Genomic DNA, 25,619 nt, shown 5'->3' on the forward strand with positions numbered 1-25,619 from the left:
CGGAAGATTTAGAGTATGCTTTACTGACGTGGTAGGACCCACCTGAGGAAATGATACCAGCCGAGGGAAGGCAAAATAATTTCCAACGGTGAGTTGGACCACAACATCAGCTCACACTGCTAAGTAGAGTCACACATAAAATGCTAAAGGTGTCGTGTTGTGTGAGGTGAAGACGGGATGATAACTCCAGGGTAATCCACAGAGATGGACACGGCCCACCTTAATTAAACAAAAGAGCCCTTAGAGGACTTTGGAGCCCTGGGGGGTAGCATGCTAGTCCAGAAAAGCACCTTTCATTTCTGTAAAGGTTAGGATGGCTTAATCTGAACCTTGGATTCATGATGGGGTGTCTTCTCTCTTTATCCACAGCTGAAGTGGATTTAGGATTCACAGTATTACTGCAGCCCTCCCATGAGTAATGTTCTTCTTTAAAAAGATTTAAAAAAAAAAAATATATGACTTTTAACTTTTCAACCAGGGTTAAAAATACCCCCCCTGTGTCTGCCAAATCGTGTGAAGCGCTCTGTGTAAACTGCATGGCAGCCGCTCATTTGAAAAGACAACATTCAACGAGCTATCGCCACCCACAGCGTACATCGCTGGCCGTGACCTCTCGCTGCCTGCCGTCCCTGTAATTCAAATTTGGGCACGGGTTCTCAAGTTGTCATTTAAAATGTAAATGTAGGAAGGGCAGGCCAGTAACGATCAGTCTCCGCAGAGCTGAGAGGAGTCAGTCAACTGTTTCGGGGGAACTGGAGCCATGGGAGGTGGCGAAGACGGTCAAGAGCATCCGCCGTTGATCCGTTTCATCTCTGAGAAATGACGAAGGCTAAAGAGGGGTTCAAACGTGACGGCGGGTAGATAGTGGAGGTTCGTGAACGATAAAACTGTGGTGGCGAGAGCTACACTTTCACTGCAGAATGCGATAATGTGCAGAGGCGTGCACTAGGACTGTCGACAAACTCCACGGGTTAAAACAGATTGTGAAGAGAGCGTATTCATGGGGAAAATGGTTGTTTGAACTGGGTGAGCGCAGAAAGGGGGAAAGTATTAGCTACGGGCAAAGCTATCCCTGAAAGGGGGGGGGGATAGTGATCCCGACATCAGCTGACAAAACTGGAGGATCGCTACAAAAAGGGCAAAGGTAGAGAGAAGAAGAAGGCGAGGCACTATTGAAAGCAGGGATTAATAGGGAAACAGAGGAGAGGAAAAAAGATCACAGAAGGAAGAGAAGAGTAGGTTTAAGGCGGGTGCTAAGGAGAAGACACACAGTTTTCCACTACCTCCGCAATCCAAATGACCCTTACCACCCTCCTCCGCAGGGAATGCCCAATAGACTGAAGATCAAAGTCAATGATATGGTAAAGCATATCATTCTCATGCATATCATGCATTCTCCTTTGAGAAACATCTTTAATCATCTACTGTACACACTGGCAGACAACATAAATGTCACAGTAAGGACTTATGGATGTGCCATCCTGCTAATATGGAATTATATCAAGAGATAATGAGTGTGATAGCATACCCAAAAGTTAAAAGGGATCTTTCCCGATGTATGGGTACCTCTGTAAAAAGGGAATCTTGCCGGATGTATGGATCTCAGATAGCGAGGCTCTTACCTGACATACAGAGATCTCTTCTGGTTGGTCCGCAGAGAGCCGGACCCAGAACTGATGCTGCTGTTCATCATTTGCTCCCGTAGGTCATGGATTTTGGCTTCGAATCGGCTGTATTCTGACAACACAGAGGAGAACAGCCACGCGTAACCACACACGAATAAGACAGTGGGACAGTGGGAAGAAAGAGCGGAAGAAAAGGACCCATAAGCACTCCCATAAAAGCAGCCCCCCCCCTCAAAGAGGACCGCTGCTCCACATGGAGGCCCCCCAAAAACGGATGTCTCGCCGACCTGAGCTTCTGTTCCTGTTCACATGGAAACGGTTAACCTAGCCGCACGCGCCCAGCCCCCAGCCCTCCAGAGGAACCCGATACACCTTCTAGAGAGGTACGAATGAACCCCAGACCACACAAAACCGGAACGGCACGCTCGTATTTTTATAAGTACCGCCGGGCAGAGCCCAAAGCCCAAAGACAGATCCGGAGGACCGATCCCGTTCTCTGGCTCGCGGCAAATTCGGATGTGGGGACCCGCACTCTACCGAAAACCAGACGAACGGAAGTACGGTAAACAAAAGAGGCTATCGAAAGACAAAAGCGGCGGTGGGGGGGAAAAGGCACTCAATTAATTATTAAAATGTTTCGACCTACATTGCGGAAATGGCCAATCCCTTTTAAGGCCACTGTGAAAGAAACCTTTACAAACGAGACAGCGGTAGCCGGCCGGAAAGCACCATCGTTAGTAATGCCGCCACAGTTTTCCCCGAGTCTGGAAACCTCCCTCAAGCCTGCACCGCGGTGGCACATTCATTACGGAACTCGTGTGCCAGACTCCTCTCTGTCCGCTCTGGCATGAAAAGGGCCTTTTGCTCCTAATGACCAAGATCAAATCGACAGGAAGACAGTACCGACGACAGCGTAGCCACACTAAAGGCATACATGATTACAAGTCCTTCAGTCATTCCTTCATTCAATATATAGAGTACTGATACACTCACATACCATTACCTAAAGAAATGTTGATAAAATTGTGATAATTAACATATTCAATTTGTTGTACAATAATAACAAGATTACAAATTACAACAAAAACAACTATTTGGCAAGTGAAACAGTGCTGAGTTTAAATACTCCATATATAGCAGTCAGCAACAAAGCAGTCCGGAAAAATATTTTCTGGACGTACAAATGAATGAAACTCCACATCTCCGTACTCACTTAGGACTTGAGCAACACACCGAGCAGCGTGGATTTTCACTGAACGGCGGCTAGGTTAACCCTTATCAGCACACGGACTGTATCTCTTCTTTCTCCGCACCACAGTTGTCAGTCCTGACAGCGTGTTCCTGTTCCCGTTGTGATCAGCGGCAGCTAGAGTTACTATGGCTGGGTTGCGTTAAGAGCATCTGCTCCTCTCTGAAGCGCGCGTGTGTGTGTGTGTGTGTGTGTGTGCGTGTGTGTGCGCGCATCCATCCGCTGAGCGGCTGGTCTCTCCACGGCCGCGGTAGGAGCGTCTGGCTCCTCAGTAATGCGCGCGCCTGTGGTTGGGTCCGCGCTGGCTGCCGCTCCGCGTGATTGGCTCGCGGGGTGACTGGGGAAGGGCAGTGAGTGTGTATGTGTGTGTGCGCGCGTGTGTGTGTGTGTGTGTGTAGCCCTTATCGGAGCACGCTTCCAGCAGAGCTGCACAGTGGAGGCAAATGCTCTCCACGATACACACAGCCTCTCTCCCGTCCTCTCCCCTCTACTGCCCTCCATTCGAACAAGTGCACCACAGGTCAACTGCCTCAACACAGCTGTCTGTCCTCACTCACTCACACGCCTGACTAGATGTCCCTTCCATTCTGTATCATACATTTAACTCCTTTTAAAGTAAAGGAATACACCAAATTACATAAATATACTAAATGTATAAGCTTTAATCTGGGCAAGAAGCTTTGAATCAACACTGAAAAAGTTCTCATTGTAAAATTGAAGATTTTAGAATTCAACATGCACACCACGTTTTCGCTCGTATTTAAACCACATTTTCATCTGCTTTGAAAGGTTCGAATGTAGAGTAGCGGCTCCCCCGCCGTCTTTTTGTTTGACGGGGGCGTGGCCGAAACCCGTGATGTTAGCAGGCGCGCAGCCGTTCCTCTGTAACCACGGCGGCGAGCACAGACCCGTCACTTTCCGTAGCGCGACGACGAGCTCGCTAAAGACTAAAGGCTGCCCACAGCGTAGACCGAGCCCCGAAACGCAGCTTAATGTTCAGATCCGACCTGCGGCCACGTACAGGGAACTCAACCGGCTGGAAGCCGCAAGCTTTCGCTTTGGCAGTGTGCGGAGCTACCCTCGAGGGAGTTATTTCCTGTGTCCCCACAGGAGAGCGCGCTCTGATGAAGACAGGCTTGTAAAAGCCCGTGACCATGGGACGAGGACAGACACCCAACCCTCCGACCCCCCCTTTCAGGAGAACCACAATGGTTGAAAAGAAACAGGGTGCGATGAAGGTGAGCTGTGATAAAACACACCAGTGCACTCGAAGGCTTTTGAACATTTTTCATTAAAAGAAGTTGGCTCTTTTTCTTAAGCGAATAATTGATTTTTTCAAATTTCAATGACCGCTGCGATCTCTTTTCGGCAAGCGTTTTTTCCTACTTTCCTACTTTTCCTGCGTTTTTCGAAAAGAGCGAAGAAACGTTACGGCAGTTCTTCCGGCTCACCCAGAGCCAGACCGCGACCTGGGTTTTCACACGAACGAGGACAAAGTGTGGAAAGACGCGGTGTGTCCCGAGAACGAATCGGCCGGCGACAGGCCCCCGGGCCGGGGGGAATTAAATAAACGGGGCGACTGTCTCGGAGGGAGAAAAACAAACTGATTTACCGTTTTTTTTTTTTCCCCAGGAAGGGAAGCGGCACACACGCCAGGGGCAGTCCAGACACGGTAATCACCGCACATTACACACTAAAGGATAGTGACCCGTGACAGACCGCACCGCCCGAGGAAACAGTGCAGCGGTAAGAACACAGAGTGCCGATGAGCACAGCGAATCCGGAAAGGGGAGGGAAAATGGCCGCCGTCGTCATCGGATGGTGTCACCAAGCTTGCAAATAATCAATTCGTTTTAGCGAGCAAGAGCTGCAAACCGTGCAAAATTTCTTTCATTATTCATGAATGAACATAGGGCCTTCGAAGAAGAAACCATGTCTTCCTTAAGTAAGTTTCAATATTCGTTTAACCAAATCAACACAGTGTATGCCGCATAAAAACACGATACAATAAAAATATCAATCAATATACGAGGACAGCTCAGTTTATAGATTTTGAATTAAACTGCCTGGAGACTGATCCACCCGCACAAAACACAACACAATCCCGAGGGGCAGGACTGATTATTAAGTGTGGGGTTTTATTGACACTTTGAAGATCGATACACTAAAACATGCGTGAGATATGCAATTCTGTCAAGCCATCGGACTCATCTGTCCTTGCAAATCAAGCAGGGATGGAGACTTAATCTTACAAACATGATGATGGTAAGAGTAGACAGTGCACATCAATAACGCCCCACCAGCATCATGGCCCCACCAGCATGGGCAGGAGCACACTTTGGGCACCTCACTGAATTCTGTGATGAAGCTGAAGATACTGGCGCTCCCGGGTGAAGTGGCAGCTCTCACACGGATTACACTTTGAGGAAGAGGAAGATGACGAAGAAAGTATACTGAAGCACCACCGAGAGAGCTCAAGTTTTTGAGTTCCGTTTCTCGCAGCACAAAAAGGAAGTAAACCGCCACTGAAAAGGTGGAGGAGCTGGTCAGCTGAAAAGCTGGCCAGGTATGAGCAGCGAGCTAAAAAGCAACCGCTCAGTTTTGCTTTCTTTTGCGTCTTTGTTATTTTAGTTTGTTCTAGTTCATTGGTTTTTTCCAGAACCCGTGAGGGGGGAAAGTGCAGGTGTTCGATTATTTATTTTTCGTGCTGGTGGGGTGCGCTCTCTCTCTCTCCAAGCGGCAACCAACGGTGTTTCCCGGAGCTGCCGCATCTCCCTCCCAGGGTTGTTACACTGGCGTGTGACATCCTCCCTCCCCAGGGTGGCGCTAGAACCAGTTGTGCTTGGAAATCGGCACTGGCAAGGTCCAGATTCAGCCCATCAACGCACTACAGATTCATAGCCAGAATGTGGGGCCCACTGAAGCACTACAACAGGGTCTTAACAAGATGAGCCACCCGGCAACCCCAGTGTTTCTCCATCTTAACTGGACCCGACTAGCATTTACATCACTGTTCTGTGGCACTTTCTCAAAAATATTGAAATGCGTGACCTGCACCTGACCTATCAGACTAATAGACATTTACAGAATTTGGGAACAGAGATGAACTGTACACTCATCTAAAAGTTCATACATTCAGTAGATTCCAGGGTGACAGGGTTATGTCTCAGCTGTGAGCCCTTGATGAAGTAGGATGGATGAAGGATGGAGTTCGCTCAGTCCTAGCCTTTGCCACAACTCAGCGCTGTCTTCAACCTGTTGCTATGAAACCCAGACAGACTAATCCACCTTTCCATCCCCTCTCACACAGCTGGTGATCTTCAGTACAACACAAAATGGACGGGCGAAATAAACAACACTACTACATTGCTTGCAGTATGAAATAAGTATTTAAAAAAATGTATAATGCTTCTGGATTGTTCAATTATTTATTTAAACCGTATTCTTTAATCTCCACACTCAAACTTTCGTATCTTTTTGATATTTAATGCTAATGCTAGGCTCTCTGATTGGCTCACATCTCATTAAAGTCTGTCCCTATATTTCAGGCTGCTGCAGTCACAGCTCTCTGCTGACCCTGAGATGTAGAATCCATTGTAAACACACAAATGAGGACCACTGCATAATACCCAGAAGATTATCAGAGCTCACAAAACGCACTCCTATGTACATCCACAATTAAAAATGAGTTCAAAACCTGGGTTAACAAATAATTAGGGGTGTAAGTGTTCTGCAAATCTCCGGTTCAAATTATACTTGAATCACTGAGTCATGGTTCAGTTCATATCTTGTTTTTCTTTTTTTTTCCGGAACAGCAACACAGTTCTTTATGAATGCGCTTCATTTAATCAATTATTACCTAGAACATGAAGAGCATTTAGTGGCTTTATTTAAATCTGATTAAAATACCTGGCTTCACCTCTGTTTTCATTACTCCAAGAAAAATAGTAATTAAATGGTAATGAAGAAAAACAAAAGGAACCGTTTTGTTTGTATGTTCAGTTTCTAAGCACACATTTGTGTCAATTAAGTTTGACGTCGTTTCTGAGGAAAGGTAGTCGCTGAACTTTATGTGACATCACTCAAAAGGTCAATTTGCATTATGAGTGATGTCACAAAAACTAAAAAAAAGACAACAGATATAGCAGTACAGTTGGAAAAACCGACCCAAGCCCATTGGTTCTTGTTCAGTAGCTTTAAACTGTGTTAGCCCCCCACCGACAGCGCCCACTCACCCTCCGGCCTGTACTGCGCCACGATGGTGACCGTCTGTCCCGCGTTCTTCAGCGCCGCCGCCGCCTGCTCGTGCGTGGAACTGTGGAGGTCCACCCCGTTCACCTGCGAAAGGACGCGTTAGCGCACAGGTGACGCACTTAATCACCACGACCGCTCAAGTTAAAACGCACAAACGACCATGACCGCTCATGTTCAAATGCACAAACGACCACGACCGCTCATGTTCAAATGCACAAATGACCACGACCACCCATGTTCAAATGCACAAACGACCACGACCGCTCATGTTCAAATGCACACACGACCACGACCGCTCATGTTCAAATGCACACACAACCGCTCATGTTCAAATGCACACACGACCGCTCATGTTCAAATGCACACACGACCACGACCACTCATGTTCAAATGCACAAACGACCACGACCGCTCATGTTCAAATGCACACACGACCGCTCATGTTCAAATGCACACACGACCGCTCATGTTCAAAGGCACACATGACCACGACCGCTCATGTTCAAATGCACGTTCAACATGGGGGCCACATACTTCCTCATCCCATTCACAACAGGAAAAACGTATGCAGCTGACCGCCCTGTTCACCCTCGAACACGCAGTCACACAGGCTACACGCTTAATCAAGTGAGAGTTGCGCTACCATTCTGATTTAGATAAATGTTGCAGCACAACTGTGATTTAGATAAATGAGAACAAATTCTATACACGGTAAAATTTCAAATGGCTGTAAACAGGCTCATTGTGTGTTTTTCTGTAGCATGTACGGAATTTGTTCACATTTATCTAAATCAGAGTTGTAGTACAAGTGGTTATAAAACCCAGTGCTGCAGAAGAACTGTCACACTCTCACTCAAACAAATGCTGAATGACACGCCACCTGACAAATAATCCTTAGCAGCATGAATCTATTAAACTTGAGGAAAAACATAATGCAGTACAGTATGACAACAGATTAGCTGGAACAGTGACAGTATCTCCAGACTGCACAAGTAATCATGATCTAGAATGAAGGGCCAATTTAAAAAAATTGTCCTGATGTTCCTCATCCACTGTGTTAGTAAATCCCATTATTGTCAGGGCTCTATAGTGCTCCCATTTTAGGAGCATTTGCACCTGAACATTGATGTTTGCTAACTGGAAAAAGGAGAACATCTACTAATTGGGATGCATTAGTGTGCACTTAATTTTTTCAACATAAGAGCGAAGAATATAAGAGCAAATATGCTTCTTGGAATGTTTTTTTTGCATAGAGCCCTGATTGTTATCATGGGTGGTATACTCATTTGTATATTGACTACAAAAAGAGGAACAAGGGATAATATCACAAAGCAAACTTTGTAAACTTTTGATGAGCAGTCGATATGAAACGAGACTGGCTGCCAGTGGTGTTGGACAGGAGTGAACATGTTTCTTACAGAGACGGCGGTATGAGACTGGGTTAGCATGTTTCTTACAGAGACCAGGCGGTATGAGACTGGGTTAACATGTTTCTTATAGAGGCGGTATGAGACTGGGTTAGCATGTTTCTTACAGAGACAGCGGTATGAGACTGGGTTAGCATGTTTCTTATAGAGGCGGTATGAGACTGGGTTAGCATGTTTCTTACAGAGGCGGTATGAGACTGGGTTAGCATGTTTCTTACAGAGAGGTGGTATGAGACTGGGTTAGCATGTTTCTTATAGAGACAGCGGTATGAGACTGGGTTAGCATGTTTCTTACAGAGACGGTGTGAGACTGGGTTAACATGTTTCTTATAGAGAGGCGGTGTGAGACTGGGTTAACATGTTTCTTATAGAGAGACGGTATGAGACTGGGTTAGCATGTTTCTTATAGAGACGGTATGAGACTGGGTTAGCATGTTTCTTATAGAGACAGCAGTATGAGACTGGGTTAGCATGTTTCTTATAGAGACGGTGTGAGACTGGGTTAACATGTTTCTTATAGAGGCGGTATGAGACTGGGTTAGCATGTTTCTTATAGAGACGGTGTGAGACTGGGTTAGCATGTTTCTTATAGAGACGGTATGAGACTGGGTTAGCATGTTTCTTATAGAGACGGTATGAGACTGGGTTAGCATGTTTCTTACAGAGACAGCAGTATGAGACTGGGTTAACATGTTTCTTATAGAGACGGTATGAGACTGGGTTAGCATGTTTCTTATAGAGACGGTGTGAGACTGGGTTAGCATGTTTCTTATAGAGACGGTATGAGACTGGGTTAACATGTTTCTTATAGAGAGGCGGTATGAGACTGGGTTAACATGTTTCTTATAGAGACAGCGGTATGAGACTGGGTTAACATGTTTCTTACAGAGACAGCGGTATGAGACTGGGTTAGCATGTTTCTTATAGAGGCGGTATGAGACTGGGTTAACATGTTTCTTATAGAGAAGCGGTATGAGACTGGGTTAGCATGTTTCTTATAGAGGCGGTATGAGACTGGGTTAACATGTTTCTTATAGAGACGGTATGAGACTGGGTTAACATGTTTCTTATAGAGAGACGGTATGAGACTGGGTTAGCATGTTTCTTATAGAGACAGCGGTATGAGACTGGGTTAGCATGTTTCTTATAGAGACGGTGTGAGACTGGGTTAGCATGTTTCTTATAGAGACAGCGGTATGAGACTGGGTTAGCATGTTTCTTATAGAGACAGCGGTATGAGACTGGGTTAACATGTTTCTTATAGAGACAGCGGTATGAGACTGGGTTAACATGTTTCTTATAGAGACGGTATGAGACTGGGTTAGCATGTTTCTTATAGAGACAGCGGTATGAGACTGGGTTAACATGTTTCTTATAGAGGCGGTATGAGACTGGGTTAACATGTTTCTTATAGAGACGGTATGAGACTGGGTTAACATGTTTCTTATAGAGACGGTATGAGACTGGGTTAACATGTTTCTTATAGAGGCGGTATGAGACTGGGTTAACATGTTTCTTATAGAGACGCGGTATGAGACTGGGTTAGCATGTTTCTTATAGAGAGCGGTATGAGACTGGGTTACATGTTTCTTACAGAGACAGCGGTATGAGACTGGGTTAGCATGTTTCTTACAGAGACGGTATGACACTGGGTTAGCATGTTTCTTACAGAGACGGTATGAGACTGGGTTAGCATGTTTCTTACAGAGACGGTATGAGACTGGGTTAACATGTTTCTTACAGAGACGGTATGAGACTGGGTTAGCATGTTTCTTATAGAGGCGGTATGAGACTGGGTTAGCATGTTTCTTATAGAGGCGGTATGAGACTGGGTTAACATGTTTCTTATAGTGAATGCGATTTTCTTTTAAAACGAGTGTGACGTCCGATTATTCGCCATGACAACGCCATAAAACCTTTCCATTAAAAGAGGATTTAATGCAGTGAGGCGCTTGGAAACATGTGTGCCACCCAGGACCACGCTCCCTCTCCCCAGACAAAATACGCCCTTCGCCAGACAGTTGCCATCTGCCCTCTGAGCCAATGCCCCACAAGCCGGCGGCATCGACAGGCCACCCTTAAGGGAATGAAAACGGAATCCATTAATCGCTGCAAGCCGCCATCTTGGCAAATTTGGCAAAGACAGCAGTGATTTTTTCCCCCTCCCCATTTACTTTTTTTTCCACAGCGATGGCTATCGGCATTGACCCACATTAACACGAGACACATTAAACCGATGGGAAAACTGGGGGGGGAGGGATAGCGTCCCCATTATGACTGTGGTGAGCGACTGAACATTATAGGAATTAAATAAATGTGATTAGGGGCATCAGCCAGGGAGGCTGGTTGTAGGGTCAGGGTTAAAGACTCCACTCCTTGCCCTGTGCCCCTGCTTTGCCCCTTAAATACCCCACTGCGCGCCCGGGGTGCGTGAAACACTGCGTTTAGTGCCACGCGTCCTCCGTCTGTCTCGTTTAACAGCGTAAGGGGGGGCTCACAAAAGCGTGAAATTACAAGGGAGATTAAAAAAGCCTGAATGGTTTTTGAAAAAGCGCAGGGATGAATAATAATGTTTCCCTTGCTTTAAACGTCCTGGGCGGAAATATACTGCGCGTTTCGTTTCCAGAATAATGATGCGTATTTTCCGGTTCTCTTAAAACAACCCACAGGTCATGTCAAACCGTGTATTTCGCAATGAGAGCGTGAACAGGGTCGAACGGTTTTTAGGGCCAGCAAGGGGTATGTCGCGGTTCCTCATGTCGGCCACTAGAGGCCGCCTGTTACCTTTCTTGTTTCCCAGTGCTTCAGTCTTCCCGTGCTCATTTACGTTGTTGTTATATTAGTAGTTCTGGTTTAGCCTGCACGTGTCCAGCTCGTTTATGTCATTGGTTTCAGGTGTGCACTGTGTATTTAAGTGCCTGGTTTCCCTCATGCCTCCGCTTGTGTTAACATCCCCAGTTAATAGCCAGCCCTGTGTGTCTTAAGATCTCCAGTCCCCTGTGCATTCTCTAGTGCGTAGTTTCGTTTCTCTTGTTTGTTAGTTTCTCCTATATTGCCTCCTGGATATTGTTTTGTACGCTTTACAGAGAAACAGAAGGGAAACTGGGCAGAAACCAAGCCTGAACCCCCAAAAAGCAAGCGAGGTAAAAAATAAAAATAAAATTAAAAAAAAACTCCCCTGTGGGGAGAAAAACACTCAAACACCGGGGAGAATAAACTCTCAGGAGAAACCGTGCTACACGGGGAGCCCATCTCCAGTGGCTGGCCCGGTGTAAAGCACAGGGAGAATGGCTGGTAAAAAAAATGTAATGAGGCATCTATCACAGTAAATAATGAAATGGGTTGAGCAGGTTACAGTCTGCAGAGGCAATGAACTAGCTGGTAGTAGGAAGTCCGAATGAAGATATATAATACGCAACATGTGAAATGAGATATTAATTGTGTAATAAAACAGGTGTGCATTTACCTGGTGATATCTTCATCACCCAGCATGGCTTTGGGGGTGGGGGAGTAGCGTCCTGTGGGTGAGGGGGCAGGTGGCTGGCCCAGGAAGGTAGGGGGGCTGAGGGGGCTGATATGATTCTCCGTGTGCTGGGAATAAGCTGGAAGAAAAACAGAATTCAGAGAATTGAGCACACGTAGCCAATGAACCTGTTTCGCTCCCAAATGTGTTTTTTCACAGGTAAGCTAAAGAGCTAACAAAAAAAGAGGAAGAAAACAAAATGATTTTACTGGCTATCATCGTTCATATTTATCATCACCATTCTTTCTTTGGGAGGGCCTGACTGATTTCCTTTCCCATGACACCTGGAACCCGCCTCCAATCCGACACAGCCAATGAGATCAAGAACTGAAAACTGATTGGCCAAACCTTGTACAGTTTTTGATTCCCTAAAAGCTAAAGCCAAAAATGTCACTGCAGGAGCCAAACAAAATGATCTCAATTGAAATTCACAAAGTATCACAGTATTGAGTTAACAATAATTAGCTGAACTGCTGTGTGACAACCCCAGTAGGAAGCTGCTCAATCAAGCCAGAAGCTTCTAAAAGGTTCTATGGTTTACCGTGTAATTAATGTTCTTTGACACACCCCAGGGATATATGTGAGAAGCAAAGCTTTATTCTGACTGTGTGTATCTTTAGTCATGTGCGTATGGTACTGTACCTCCTGAGGTTAATAAAGCTGTGCATATGGAACCTTGCCCTGCGTGGGTCCTGTTTGTTGAGCCAGTACAATTTTAGATTACCTCGACAGGCGCAAAGCTTAACATACCCCATACCAACCAAACCTGATGCTCGTTTCAGTTTAGTCATGTCGGAAACCCCAGATCCTGGTACTCTGGGGGTTTATCCAGACCCCTAATCCATGCAACACTGGAATAACTGTACATGACCAACATGTCTTTCCCTTGAAAAGAATCTGGTACCTACTCCCCCCAGGCCGGGTAAAACTCTGGGGTATGGGTATGGGTATAGGACAGGCCTTTGTCATCTAGCATACCCAAAAGTCACACCCTGCCACAGGCAACGACGAGCCATTCAACACAGGAGCAAAGCTCATGACATTCAAGGTCAATGGTATCTACCATAAGAGGTCGTTCCCAGAGCATGTGGTGTTACAGAGGACAAAGAGGAGGGACACTAAATCGTACTCCCTACCAATATCGCCCAAAGCCTTGTGCCTCTCAAGGTCCTCTCAGACCACTTCAATAACGGGAGCCACACGGTACGAGGTTCTAAATGCACAGCGTTATTAACCTTGACAGATACCTTCACGCATGAGACAGCAGATCACAGTAAAACAGTGCTGCACATATCCAGGGGGCGTGTCAAAGAACTTTCTTTAATTACATCATAAAACCGGAGAACTCTCGCAAAGCTTCTGGCATGATTGGACAGCTTTTCTTACGAGGGATGGGACATTCCCCGCTGCTGGCAACAATACGTTTGTTCTGTAGTATCTCACTGCTGACACCAATACAGCTATAGTAGGTAAACTGAGAACTGCTGCGTGAGAACAAAACAAACATCGTTATTTTTTCTCGGATTAACTGTGATACTTGTCATATATACTGTGCACGGTCTGGGGTTTGTGAACACATGGTGCAAATGTTATGCGTTTCCTTTTTTTGCAATGCACAGTTCTAGCTTAACAAGTTTAGGAGTGCTATGATTACGGATTCCATAACACTGCGCAACCTAAGAATTACTTTATAAAACATCTTTATAAAAAAGTTTCAGTCCAGCTGACTCAAGCAACACTACATCTGTTCAGCAATTCACACAGACAGATGTTTGCTAACACTAATTCTAATTAATTCTAATTAATTCTAACACTAATTCTAATTCAAGTTAAGTAACCATTTCTCATTTCTTAAAAACTATTTTTTTCAAAACTATTGGGAAAAGAACTTCTGCTGATTTTTTTACTTCCGAAACAAAGATTTATTCCAAACGTTATGATATATAAAGCTTATTTTTTATGCAGAATGTGATGCACAGTACTTAATGAACCAAGTGTCTTGCAGATGCAACAAAACTGTCATTATCAAAAAATATCGCCCCCCAACAGGAGGTGTGCTCTCCCAAAACTTCATATCAGACCCAGCAAGCCTCTATGAAAATAAATATCCAATCTATTTTTGCCATTTAGACCTTAAATTACAGACACCCGCGAGAAAAAAAATCACTCCATTCATGGGTTGGGACAAAGATTAACAAAAGGTGTGTGCCTGCAAAAAATATATCTCAAGTTCATATCAGGCACCATAACTAACCAACATTAATATATTTCATAAAATTTATAAATTACTCAACGAATCTCAACGAACCTTCACAAGTGTTCAGAAAGAACAAGGCCAATTGTTTGTAAATACGACATTTTACTACACAGCTTCACTCAAAATAAAAATAAAAACAATCAAAGTAAACCTTTTATTTTTTCTAGGGTTTAGGATAGGGTTTACAAAAGAAGATATCTATACTCCTGTCAGCTATTCACAGTATAGAACAGTAACTGGAGACACTTCTAGTGTTACTGTCAATATCATGATGAGTAATGCCCTAGATGACAAGATGAAGGGAGGAGAGCAAATTATACGAATAACAAATATGAGCATTTCTGCTCTTGAAATCAGACAGAGTCCTTTTTCAACTTAACAAAACTATCTTTTATTCACGAAGCGTTCGGCACTAGTCTGCACCCCGGTTCACTCTGCAGGGACGGCGGCTCGATCGGCCTTCGGGCCCCGGCGGCGGCGGCGTCCTCGCCCGGGACGCGCGGTGATATCGGGCGTTCGGAGAGAGCGTCCGACGCACCGCCGCTGCTGCTGCTGCTGCTGCTGCGCTACATCATCGACGGCTGTCGCTCCGGGGCGAGCGATCAATCGGCGCTCGCCGGAGAGAGGAGCGCGGCGGGCTGCTGACAGGCTGTTGCATCACACCACAAGCCTGATTTACTAAAGACCTTTTAGCACGTGCTAAACCTTTTAGCGCACGCATAACCAATAACGAGACCAATGATTGGTCATTGTATTTGTTTTGCTCCAATCACTGGTTGCGTTATTAGTTCCGCGTGCGCTAAAAGGTTCTGCACGTGCTAAAGGCCTTAGTAAAATCAGGCTCTATGCGTTCAGATGTCATTAGCGCACCTGGGTGTTGTCAGGAGTAGTTTTACACGGGCGCGTGGCTTCTACAACCGCTCTCAGGGTCAGGCGAGGATTTACTCAGCCAATAACTCCGTCTTATGCAAATATTGCGCGTGCTCATTAGAGCTGATATTCTATTAATTTTTCTTTCTACGGCCGCCCTATCACGGGAAGATAAAAGCTGAATTCGTGATTCGTTTTTAAAGTGCCCGCCGAGGGATCGGTGGAGCGCCGTCCTGGCTTTGACTTTGAAAGGCCGTAATCGGGGCTGGCTGGGGCTACGCGGCTTTTGAAGATTAAAATGAGCGACTTCTGTGTGAACCGCGGAGGCAAGGTCAACTGGAGAGCCGCAGAGGTGCTTTGTTTCCATTGACAGGTCTCCTGGTGATGGGTCCTGACATTTTATGAGCATTTCTCAAAGTGAGAACCAAGGGCGTCCCGGTCAAGGGTAATCCACATCACCCAAAATCAGACAGAGGCCTCCAGGTGTCAGTCACGCTTATTTAAATACCTGGTTCATCGCTAACAACTATTTACCCTTTCTTCCAATTACGTCGAAAGCCACTGACCTTTGTCACAGTGTTTCTCTCTTCTTTTTTTTTGCTCTCCTCATTACACCAGTACAACCACTACCAGGGAAACATGGGAAATTGCCCAGAAAACAGCTTGTATCCTGAAATTATTGAGCCAAGACTGTCAATGTTCAACTTCAAACAGAAGAGAGGTTCTGAGGGACAGTATAGTATGGTACACTACAGATATATATGGTATACATAATCTCCACTACAGATCTCTTTAATCATTTCATTTATAATTTATAATAGTGATGGTCAGAACAGCCCATGATTTAATGAGACAGCTTTGCCAAATTCTCTGAATGTAGGAAATGGCAGTGTGTGTGTCAATGTAAAGTATGCAAAGACCCGAGAGAGAGAGAGAGAGAGGGAGGGAGGGAAGGAGGGAGAGACAGGGAGAGAGTGAGAGAGAGTGGGGGGCAGGGGGGTTGGGGTTGTTGTCTAAACACTTTCCAATGGCCAGCAGTTGGCCAATGGCTGGTGACCCAGAGGGACGCGCAGCGCAGCTCGGCTCTGTCTCTAATGAGCGTTAATGGCCTCGCGCGCACCGAGGAGGGACGCATAATCATTAGAGCCCGAGACCTCTGATCTGTGCGCCATTAGCCGTCCTGCTAAAATGCCTGCCAGCCACTGCGGCTCAATACAGCTGAAGCCTCTCATCCGGCTCTCTGCTCACACAGGGCTCCCACACCGCGGGGCTGACACACATTCCCAATACCCGCTCTACACAGCCGTTTTCCACATTTCACTGCCTTTTCCTCCCTTTCATTTTGGGATGCGTCTTCATTCTGGTTCACATTGGTGCTGTGTCTCACACTAAAAACTGGGTACAGTGTGTCTGTTTTCATCAGCGCCCCAAGGCAAAATAACAGCTCCATCAAATATTCAACAAACTCCAAGTGAAGCAGGTTTTTACTAAGCACCAGGAATATATTGGGCCAGCACTTAAGTCTAATTGAACCACACTGTTTATCACAGCACTGCCATTTAAATGGCTGGAAATGGAGAGTTTCCCTAAAGCCGTTCAATGGCGGCGATGCCTTTGCAGCAGCAGCAGCATTGGAGCAGGTAGCACACAGTAGCGATATTGGAGCAGCTAGCACACAGTATCGATATTGGAGCAGGTAGCACACAGTATCGATACTGGAGCAGGCAGCACACAGTAGCGATACTGGAGCAGGCAGCACACAGTAGCGATATTGGAGCAGGTAGCACACAGTATCGATATTGGAGCAGGTAACACACAGTATCGATACTGGAGCAGGTAGCACACAGTATCGATATTGGAGCAGCTAGCACACAGTATCGATATTGGAGCAGGTAGCACACAGTAGCGATATTGGAGCAGGTAGCACACAGTATCGATATTGGAGCAGGTAGCACACAGTATCGATATTGGAGCAGGTAGCACACAGTAGCACTGGAGCAGGTAGCACACAGTAGCGATAGTGGAGCAGGTAGCACACAGTATCGATATTGGAGCAGGTAGCACACAGTAGCGATATGCGAGCAGGTAGCACACAGCAGCGATATTGGACAGGTAGCCACACAGATGAGAGTCAACGTATTGGGTAGCCCAGGTGGGTAAAAAACAAAGCACACATATTAGTAGCCACGTGTGAGCAGGTAGCACACAGTAGCGATATGGAGCAGGTAGCACACAGTACGATACTGGAGCAGGTAGCACCAGTACGATATGGAGCAGGTAGCACACAGTAGCGATATTGGAGCAGGTAGCACACAGTAGCGATATGGGCAGGTAGCACACAGTAGCGATATGGAGCAGGTAGCACAAGTAGCGATATTGGAGCAGGTAGCACACAGGGATATTGGAGCAGGTACACACAGTAGCGATATGAGCAGGTAGCACACAGAGCGAATTGAGCAGGTAGCACACAGTAGCGATATGGAGCAGTAGCACACAGTAGCGATATTGGAGCAGTAGCACACAGTAGCGATATTGGAGCAGGTAGCACACAGTAGCGATACTGGAGCAGGTAGCACACAGTAGCGATATTGGAGCAGACGTGTTGGAGCTAGCACACAGTAGCGATACTGGCGGTAGTCAATGGTAGCATACACACAGTAGCGATATTGGAGCAGGTAGCACACAGTAGCGATATTGGACAGGTAGCACACAGTACGATATGAGCAGTAGCACACAGTAGCGATATTGGAGCAGGTAGCACACAGTAGCGAATTGGGCAGTGACAGTACGTATGACAGGTAGCACACAGTAGCGATATTGGAGCAGGTAGCACACAGTAGCGATATTGGAGCAGGTAGCACACAGTACGATTGAGCAGGTAGCCACTATGGAGCAGGTAGCACACAGTAGCGATATTGGAGCAGGTAGCACACAGTAGCGATACTGGAGCAGGTAGCACACAGTAGCGATATTGGAGCAGGTAGCACACAGTAGCGATATTGGAGCAGGTAGCACACAGGGTATGCGAAATATTGGGCAGGTAGCACACTTGCAGCACGTGGAGCAGGTAGCACACAGTATGAAGAGCAATATTGGAGCAGGTAGCACACAGTAGCATTGGAGCAGGTAGCACACAGTGCGATATTGGAGCAGGGAGCACACAGTAGCGATACTGGAGCAGAGGTATAGCACACAGTAGCGATACTGGAGCAGGTAGCACACAGTAGCGATATTGGCAGCCCCGACAGGTAGCACACAGTAGCGATATTGGAGCAGGTAGCACACAGTAGCGATACTGGAGCAGGTAGCACACAGTAGCGATATTGGAGCAGGTAGCACACAGTAGCGATATTGGAGCAGGTAGCACACAGTAGCGATATTGGAGCAGGTAGCACACAGTAGCGATATTGGAGCAGGTAGCACACAGTAGCGATACTGGAGCAGGTAGCACACAGTAGCGATATTGGAGCAGGTAGCACACAGTAGCGATACTGGAGCAGGTAGCACACAGCAGCACTGGAGCAGGTAGCACACAGTAGCACTGGAGCAGGTAGCACACAGTAGCACTGGAGCAGGTAGCACACAGTAGCGATACTGGAGCAGGTAGCACACAGCAGATGGCTCATGCGCAGACACTCCCGGGCGGGGCGAGCGGGCCACTCACAGTTGGTGATATCGGGGGGAGCGAAGCTGTCGTTCATGAAGACACTGGTGGGTTTAGCCACTTTCAGGTACACCACGTCGGGGGTGTTTTTCAAGGCTGTCACGGCGTCCTCGTGACTCACCTCCTCAAGGCAAACACTGTTCACCTGCAAGAGACGCAGAGTAAGATATGTACACACACACACACACACGCACACGCACAGACACACACACACAAACACACGCGCACACTCACACGCACACGCACAGACACACATTGCATTGCATTTCAACATTATAATCGCTAGGCAGATGCTGTTATCCAGATTGTTGTACAGTAGCGTTACACCAGGGGCGTTACACCAGTGTTACTCTCAGGAGTACGAAGCTGTGCCAGTACATCTTTCATACATTTTCACAATTCAAAATCAAAAAACTTTGTTGCCATATCAGGAAACACTGAGAGGGATTTGTTGCAGTGCAGCTCAAAAGACAAGACAAATACAATCACACAATTCACATACAATACACATCACATAATAAAGTATCGTAAAGAATCAATGTAATACCAGGATTATCCCAAAAAATAAAAAAATAACTCATAGAAATGACATTGAACTTGCATATGAAATGCAAAACGCATATGGACATATGGAGTCATAACAGAGTAAAATATTAGCCACGCCAAAGAGTTTTTGTCCTCTACTTTCTTATAAAGAGAACATGTGCGTATCATTATCGTAGACCAAGCTCAACAGGACTGATCCCAACTGATACCTCTCCCTGGACAGGAAAGCTGAATGTGATTATATCATTGACCATATAATATGTAATCTCAGGTCCACAGTACAACCAATGTGCACTGGAGAGATTTGATTGAAGGTTTGAGGCAGAAGTAGCAACAGGTGAAATTCTCTAAAGAAAGAACACCAGCTTCTTCATGGCTTTTCCCTCAGTATCTCCACATCATGTGACCCCAGTAACTGCAGAGACCGTGTGGTAGACAACTCCCTGTTCTGTTGCGATAAAAAAACATTCTTTAATATAACTAGCAGTAGAAAAATACAATTCTGCACTCCATATTCCCAGAGAGTCCACTGGCTCTAAAGGGAGTCATTCTTGTGTACCAGTCAGCGTCTACAACCTGCCGAGACCCATTTATGAACACATTTATTTACCAGCGGATTAAGCCCTTTCCAGAGCCCAGAAAAGGACACCAGGTTTTATAGCAAGTTAATGGCAGATTCAGAGGACTTAATGACGGAGCCTCGTTAATCAGGAATTCAACAGATGGCCGCCTACCGCCAAAAGCTTGTCCCCTATTTGTAGCTTCCCGTCTTTGTGCGCCGCCCCGCCCTCGATGACTTTTGTGACGTAGATGCTGTTGTCGCCGGGGATGTGCTGATTTCCCACTCCCCCGGCTATGCTGAAACCAAGACCTGGGAACAGAGAGAAAGAAAACTTAGCCCGAAAAACACAGGGGTGACCTTAACTTGAGGACACAGAGAAGGAAAACTGGCCTTATAAACCCCTTACAGAGATAACCGAGACTGGGAGACAAAGGGAGAAAGACAGCTTTAAAAGCCTTAGAGATAACCAAGACTCAGCGGCACAGATAGATAGAACTTAGTCTTAAAACCCTTATAAAGATAACTAAGACCCCATCACCATAACCATTCACTGTAATTGTACGCTGCAAAGTGAAATATAGATACACTCCACAAACATGTATATGTAAATATGAGCTATGAGCTACTGACCTGACAACAGTACATGAGTAATTACATATGAGAACGTGTACATTGTCCAATGGCATTTATAGATGCAAAGGACATGTGACTGTACTGTCATGGGATTGGATAATACTCACTGATAGCCAGACACTCCCTAATGAACTGCGAGAAAAAAACAACTAATTTTAACTTTTATTTCAATAGCATAGTGTTCGCTCTATGTGACCTGCAAAATCTTATGTCCCAGCGTACATTAGGGTCAAGTCTGAAACCAGCTTTTCTATAATCCATAAAAATGTGGTTTTATCTTAATTGCTTCCTTTTCCATATTGAATTCTGGATTAATAGCATAGGACAAAAATATGTACAACTTTCATTTAGGAGAAGAACATGTGCTCTGCCAAAATAACTGTAGCTATCCAAAGCTGGTGAATACAATTTCTCAATTCCAAATTCAGAAAGGGTTAAGAGCATAGAAAAAAATATTAATAATACATATCATACATACACATATGTGATCAGTGAGTACTATTAAGTAACAGCACAATCAAAATATGCTAAATTACAGAACCACCAGGACCCTTAACTGTGGGAACTATTGCTGGGGGCAGCATGGTGATGATCTCACAGTGACCGCAGCACAGTGATGATGTCACAGCAACCCACCTTTGGGACCCTTGACAAGCTTGATTTCCATGATCTTCTCCGTCATGGGTTTTCTTCTTCTGACGTAGAGTCTGACGATGGAGCCGGCTTCTTTCAGGGCCTCCACAGCCTTGCTGTGGGTGACGTCTCTCACGTCAACATCGTTCACCCTCAGGATGCTGTCATTGACCCTACGGAGGCAAAGATTCATCTTTGTTTTACCTTCATGTATGCTAGTAGGCCAACTGAAAACTCAATGTTAATTTTCAGTAATGACCTGGGGCATCTCAGTGGCAAAGGAATGCAAGGGAATGTGTAGCCGATCTTATGTAGAGGATGATAAAACAGACAGCCGCAAGAGGCATTTTTTTACATTTTGAGTTCAAAGTTAACATAGTCAACGCCTAGGTTAAAGGAATGCACACGGTGCTCAGCAAGCACACTGAGCATACTGAGATACGCAACATTAACATCATTACGCAATCTGCGGAATCAGTAGCTATATACAATATATATACAAACCATATACAATATTTTCAACAGTCTCTGTGATGTAGTGTGAAGGTTTAAGAACACCCACTCTTCAATTTTGAAGCATCACAGTAAATTTGAAGCCAAGAGCACAAGTGCGAATTAACATATGCAAGTTATCCAGGGGGGATGTGTGCTATCAAAGTGCGTATTTTCTCACTTTTGCTAAAGAATGTAAGGTGGGAAAGTCAACAGGGTTTGTTATAAAGAAGGGTCAGGAGCGGTCAGAGAGGGCCACCACAGGCGTCCGGGCGCGCCGGAGACCTGGTGATGAGATGCTGGGTCCTCGCCATGGGGGTATCCGGCCCCCGCGATGCTGAACCCAGACAGTTTCTGGCGGCGACGCAGGGAGACAGCGTTACGTGCCGGCACGCACAGGTGCGTCACGCCAACATCCACATCATCCAACTGAGAGGCGACAGCGGAAATGACACAGCGGTTACGGTAAGCCGAGCACACTAGCTCAGAGCACAACTGCACATAAATAAACAATCCAAATGATATTAATATTGTAGGCCGTCTGCATTCAGCTAAAGGAAGAAATTAATTCAGGCAAGGAGAACAATCTCTTAAATCAATGCATTCCACCCCAGAAGTTACATATCATTCAGATTTTTTGTGGAAGTGCATATATTGAGTGCTCTTATATGACTGACTCTAAGATCCAAAGAGAACTTGACCTTTATTGCTTATGCCAAACTCTCTGGAAGAGGGCAGACTCTTAAAGTCAACAGACTGCAGCCACGCACCTGACCATGAGTCTACGGTTCAATCAGAAGTGTTTACCCACTCTGAAAATCAACTCAATCAACTACTCAGGCTTCTTTTGCAACGAGCTCAAGGCAATCGCTCTAGAGTCAAGTGCGTCTTAACAGGACCGGTCAATCTTGCACAGATAAAGACAGGACTGCTGCTTTAAAACCCAATGTGTCCCATGTACAGCTTGCTCTAAAAGTGGGCACACGCAAACAGTTTGCAATGGCATTTGAACTCAGGGGCTAAGCTGGAGGTTGACTCCACTGCAGTTAGCATCAGGCCATTGTTTATCAATGCACACTGTTAGCAATGCACACTGGGGAACGCTCAGCTGAATGAGGTCCCCACACACAAGTGGAAGAAACCCCCCTTAACAGGCACGTGCATGATGCAAGATGTGCATTTAAAACAACACATTATTTTTATCTTATTCTTGGATCGCACGGGGGTGTATTGATACATGTGTCCACTGTACATTATCAAAGAAAGCCAGCAGTCATTTGAATTAGCCTCTGATTGATTTGAATGCATAAGGTTTTTTATCACAGATGTGAAAGTAATTAATTTCATTATCACTGGTACTGAAAGGACACTGTGGTCTCACTCAGTATCTGCACAATAACAGCACAAATTTGATTGTTAGAATTTGTCTGGCATTATCACAAAGGTGTATTTGTATCTAATACAATGTTTTACATTCCTAATGAATCAGAGTTGGGGAAAAGCTCAAGATAGAACAGCTGTACAGCAGTTTAGATCATACAAGTAAAAAGCTCCCAATAATAATAGCAATGGGCTGAATTAACTCAAATAACAAGATTGTGACTAAGCACCTTCTGAAAATGAAGGGTAAGTGTTTGACTGGATGCACTGTAGATACTAAGCTCATTGCAAGAATATGGTTTCCACTTTCTTCACAATCTTTGGTCCTACAGTTGCAAAACAATGCTTTGGTGGCCTTGAACCTTGGAGACAATCAGCCGCTTCACTCAGAAGAGATGCAGTGACTAACTTCTCCACTGAAAGAGGAATCACACACGTAAGGCCTCACTGTTCACTGTTGTGGTGCCCTAACCAATGACCCAGGGGGACTGGATGGTCAACGTCTATGGCTTGAGCAGTACTTGGAATTCTATGGTGCCTGTCCTTACAAACACGGTATCAAAACGAAACGGTGACCTTACCCGTTCAAGTGTGATTTCCTCATATTCAAAATCGGCTTCTGTTCCGTTCACCTGAAAAGGCATGAAAATAGGACATTAGCAACCAGCAACTCCGAGCACTCTGCAAGAACATCGGCCCATCCCGCAAATGAACCATGCCGCAACTCAAGTTTTCTGACAAACCACCAGGAGGTTAAAAAGTGGGACATTAATCTTTTCATCCCTACAAGCATTCTTCTGCTGATAAAGCATGACCCGAAAAAAAAGCAGGACGGGTCTGTCCACTGTCCTTTAAAAGAAATGTAAAAAAACAACAAGCTGGATACGGTACATTGACTTGCAACACAAGCAGGTATTTTGGGCCTATTCTTAATTCTAATAGGACAACTGGAAAACCTAACCTTCATGGCATAGGCTTCTTGTAATCAGACTGGTGGTAGCAGATGTCTGATAATTGATTTGATTGGCTGGGTTGGCTTTTCACTTCGTACGCCCACCTGAGACTTTTCCCCCTGAGGTTTACTAGTGTTTACCTTTGGAACATCCTCCCCACTTTGCGCAGCTAGCATCAGCGGCTAATAATAACCTTGTGCTTCATTAATATGGAGATTTCAGAAGATGTTTCCAAGCCTACAGATTCAATGGTCTGCAATGTGTTGCATCCACTGCTGATGCCGCTGCATCATCTTTGTTGAAAAATGGTCTGTGTCCAATCAAGACATTCTGACCGCCTGTTCTGGGTTATGGGAAAAGGTCGCTTACGTAATATGATCCGCTGTGTACATTCACTGAAAATGGCATTCCTGCGACCAAAAAATTCCCATCTCCTTATTGCAATCCCTGTTCCTTGACTGGACTGCCTACACTAAAGCCTAGGAAAGAGGTTCTCAATCCTGTGCCTGAAGGTCTACTATCCTGGAGGTTTTCACTCAAAGCCTAACAAAGCACACCTCACTCAACAGCTAGTGATCTTGTCCAGGTGCTAATCAATAGAATCGGGAGTGTCAAATTAGGGTTGAAATGAAAACCTACAGGAGGTTAGATCTACAAGAACAGGGTTGGGAACCACTGGCCTATTGCTATTAACTGCAGGGGTTGACTGGACTTGTGGATTCTCGTGTGGCTCTAACACATTAAGGCCCTTCCTTGCATGTTTTCCCATTGCACAGTAAAGGCCTTTCTTCAGTGTAGTAGCAGGGCCAAAAGTAGTCCACCCTGGCCCCTGGCCCCTGGCCCCTGGGCTGAAGTGGCCTCCATCGCCCAGGCACACCCACCACCCGGATCCAGAAGCACATACCAGCGCACAACCGCTCCACAACACCTTTAGCCCGCGATGGATAAAAATCCCCCGAGTGATCACAGCGGCGCAAAAAATGTTAAGAACGCGTCTCTCTCAGGCAAAGCGTGATGCGTGGAGAGGACCGGCGCCACACAGCGACGGCATTTCGAGGACGAGCGTCTGATCGTTCCCAGACGCGACGCAGGCGCAGCTCGACGAGACGGTCCTCTTACGTTCCTAACGACCGCTTCACGCTCCTGCCCACCTGCTGAGGTTCTCTGGGGAGAACGGAAGGAACGCAGAGGGGGGAAAAACAGATTGGGAGCGCGACTCCGTTCAGCGGCCAGTCGGAAAGAGAGAGGGGGGACGTAAATCATCTGACGAAGCCCTCGTTTTCCGTTCGGAGGGTCGCGACCGCGCCTCGACGGGGCTGCCCGCGAGCTCGCTCCCGCCGACTCAGCACATGGCGGGAAGCGTTCCCGTCTCGGCGTAGCAGCAGGCCGTCTGCTCTCCGCCCAAACCGGGCCGTGACAACGGGGGGAGGGGCTCAGCAACCTGACAGTTATGAAACCCAATGACCTTTTCCCAGCGGGAGATATACAGCCAATCAGTCGTTTCTTACAGTCCTTTTCCCCCCAGTGCAAAGATTGTAGATTGTTATAAAA

General features: G+C 46.0%; 1 protein-coding gene across 1 annotated transcript in view; it reads right to left on the bottom strand.

The window, feature by feature from the left end:
- LOC135257956 (disks large homolog 1-like) overlaps window positions 1-25,619 on the bottom strand; it is a 155,908-nt gene that overhangs the window by 13,233 nt on the left and 117,056 nt on the right. The window contains exons 8-15 of the mRNA XM_064341168.1: window positions 23,622-23,747; window positions 22,021-22,164; window positions 21,247-21,478; window positions 20,150-20,286; window positions 18,870-19,014; window positions 12,022-12,157; window positions 7,110-7,228; window positions 1,623-1,737 (exon numbers count right to left, since the gene is read on the bottom strand). Of these exons, the coding sequence (XP_064197238.1) occupies window positions 1,623-1,737; window positions 7,110-7,228; window positions 12,022-12,157; window positions 18,870-19,014; window positions 20,150-20,286; window positions 21,247-21,478; window positions 22,021-22,164; window positions 23,622-23,747 (1,154 nt within the window). The remainder of the gene's footprint in view (window positions 1-1,622; window positions 1,738-7,109; window positions 7,229-12,021; window positions 12,158-18,869; window positions 19,015-20,149; window positions 20,287-21,246; window positions 21,479-22,020; window positions 22,165-23,621; window positions 23,748-25,619) is intronic.

The sequence above is a fragment of the Anguilla rostrata genome, chromosome 6 (assembly GCF_018555375.3).
Source record: "Anguilla rostrata isolate EN2019 chromosome 6, ASM1855537v3, whole genome shotgun sequence".
Classification (NCBI taxonomy): Eukaryota; Metazoa; Chordata; class Actinopteri; order Anguilliformes; family Anguillidae; genus Anguilla; species Anguilla rostrata.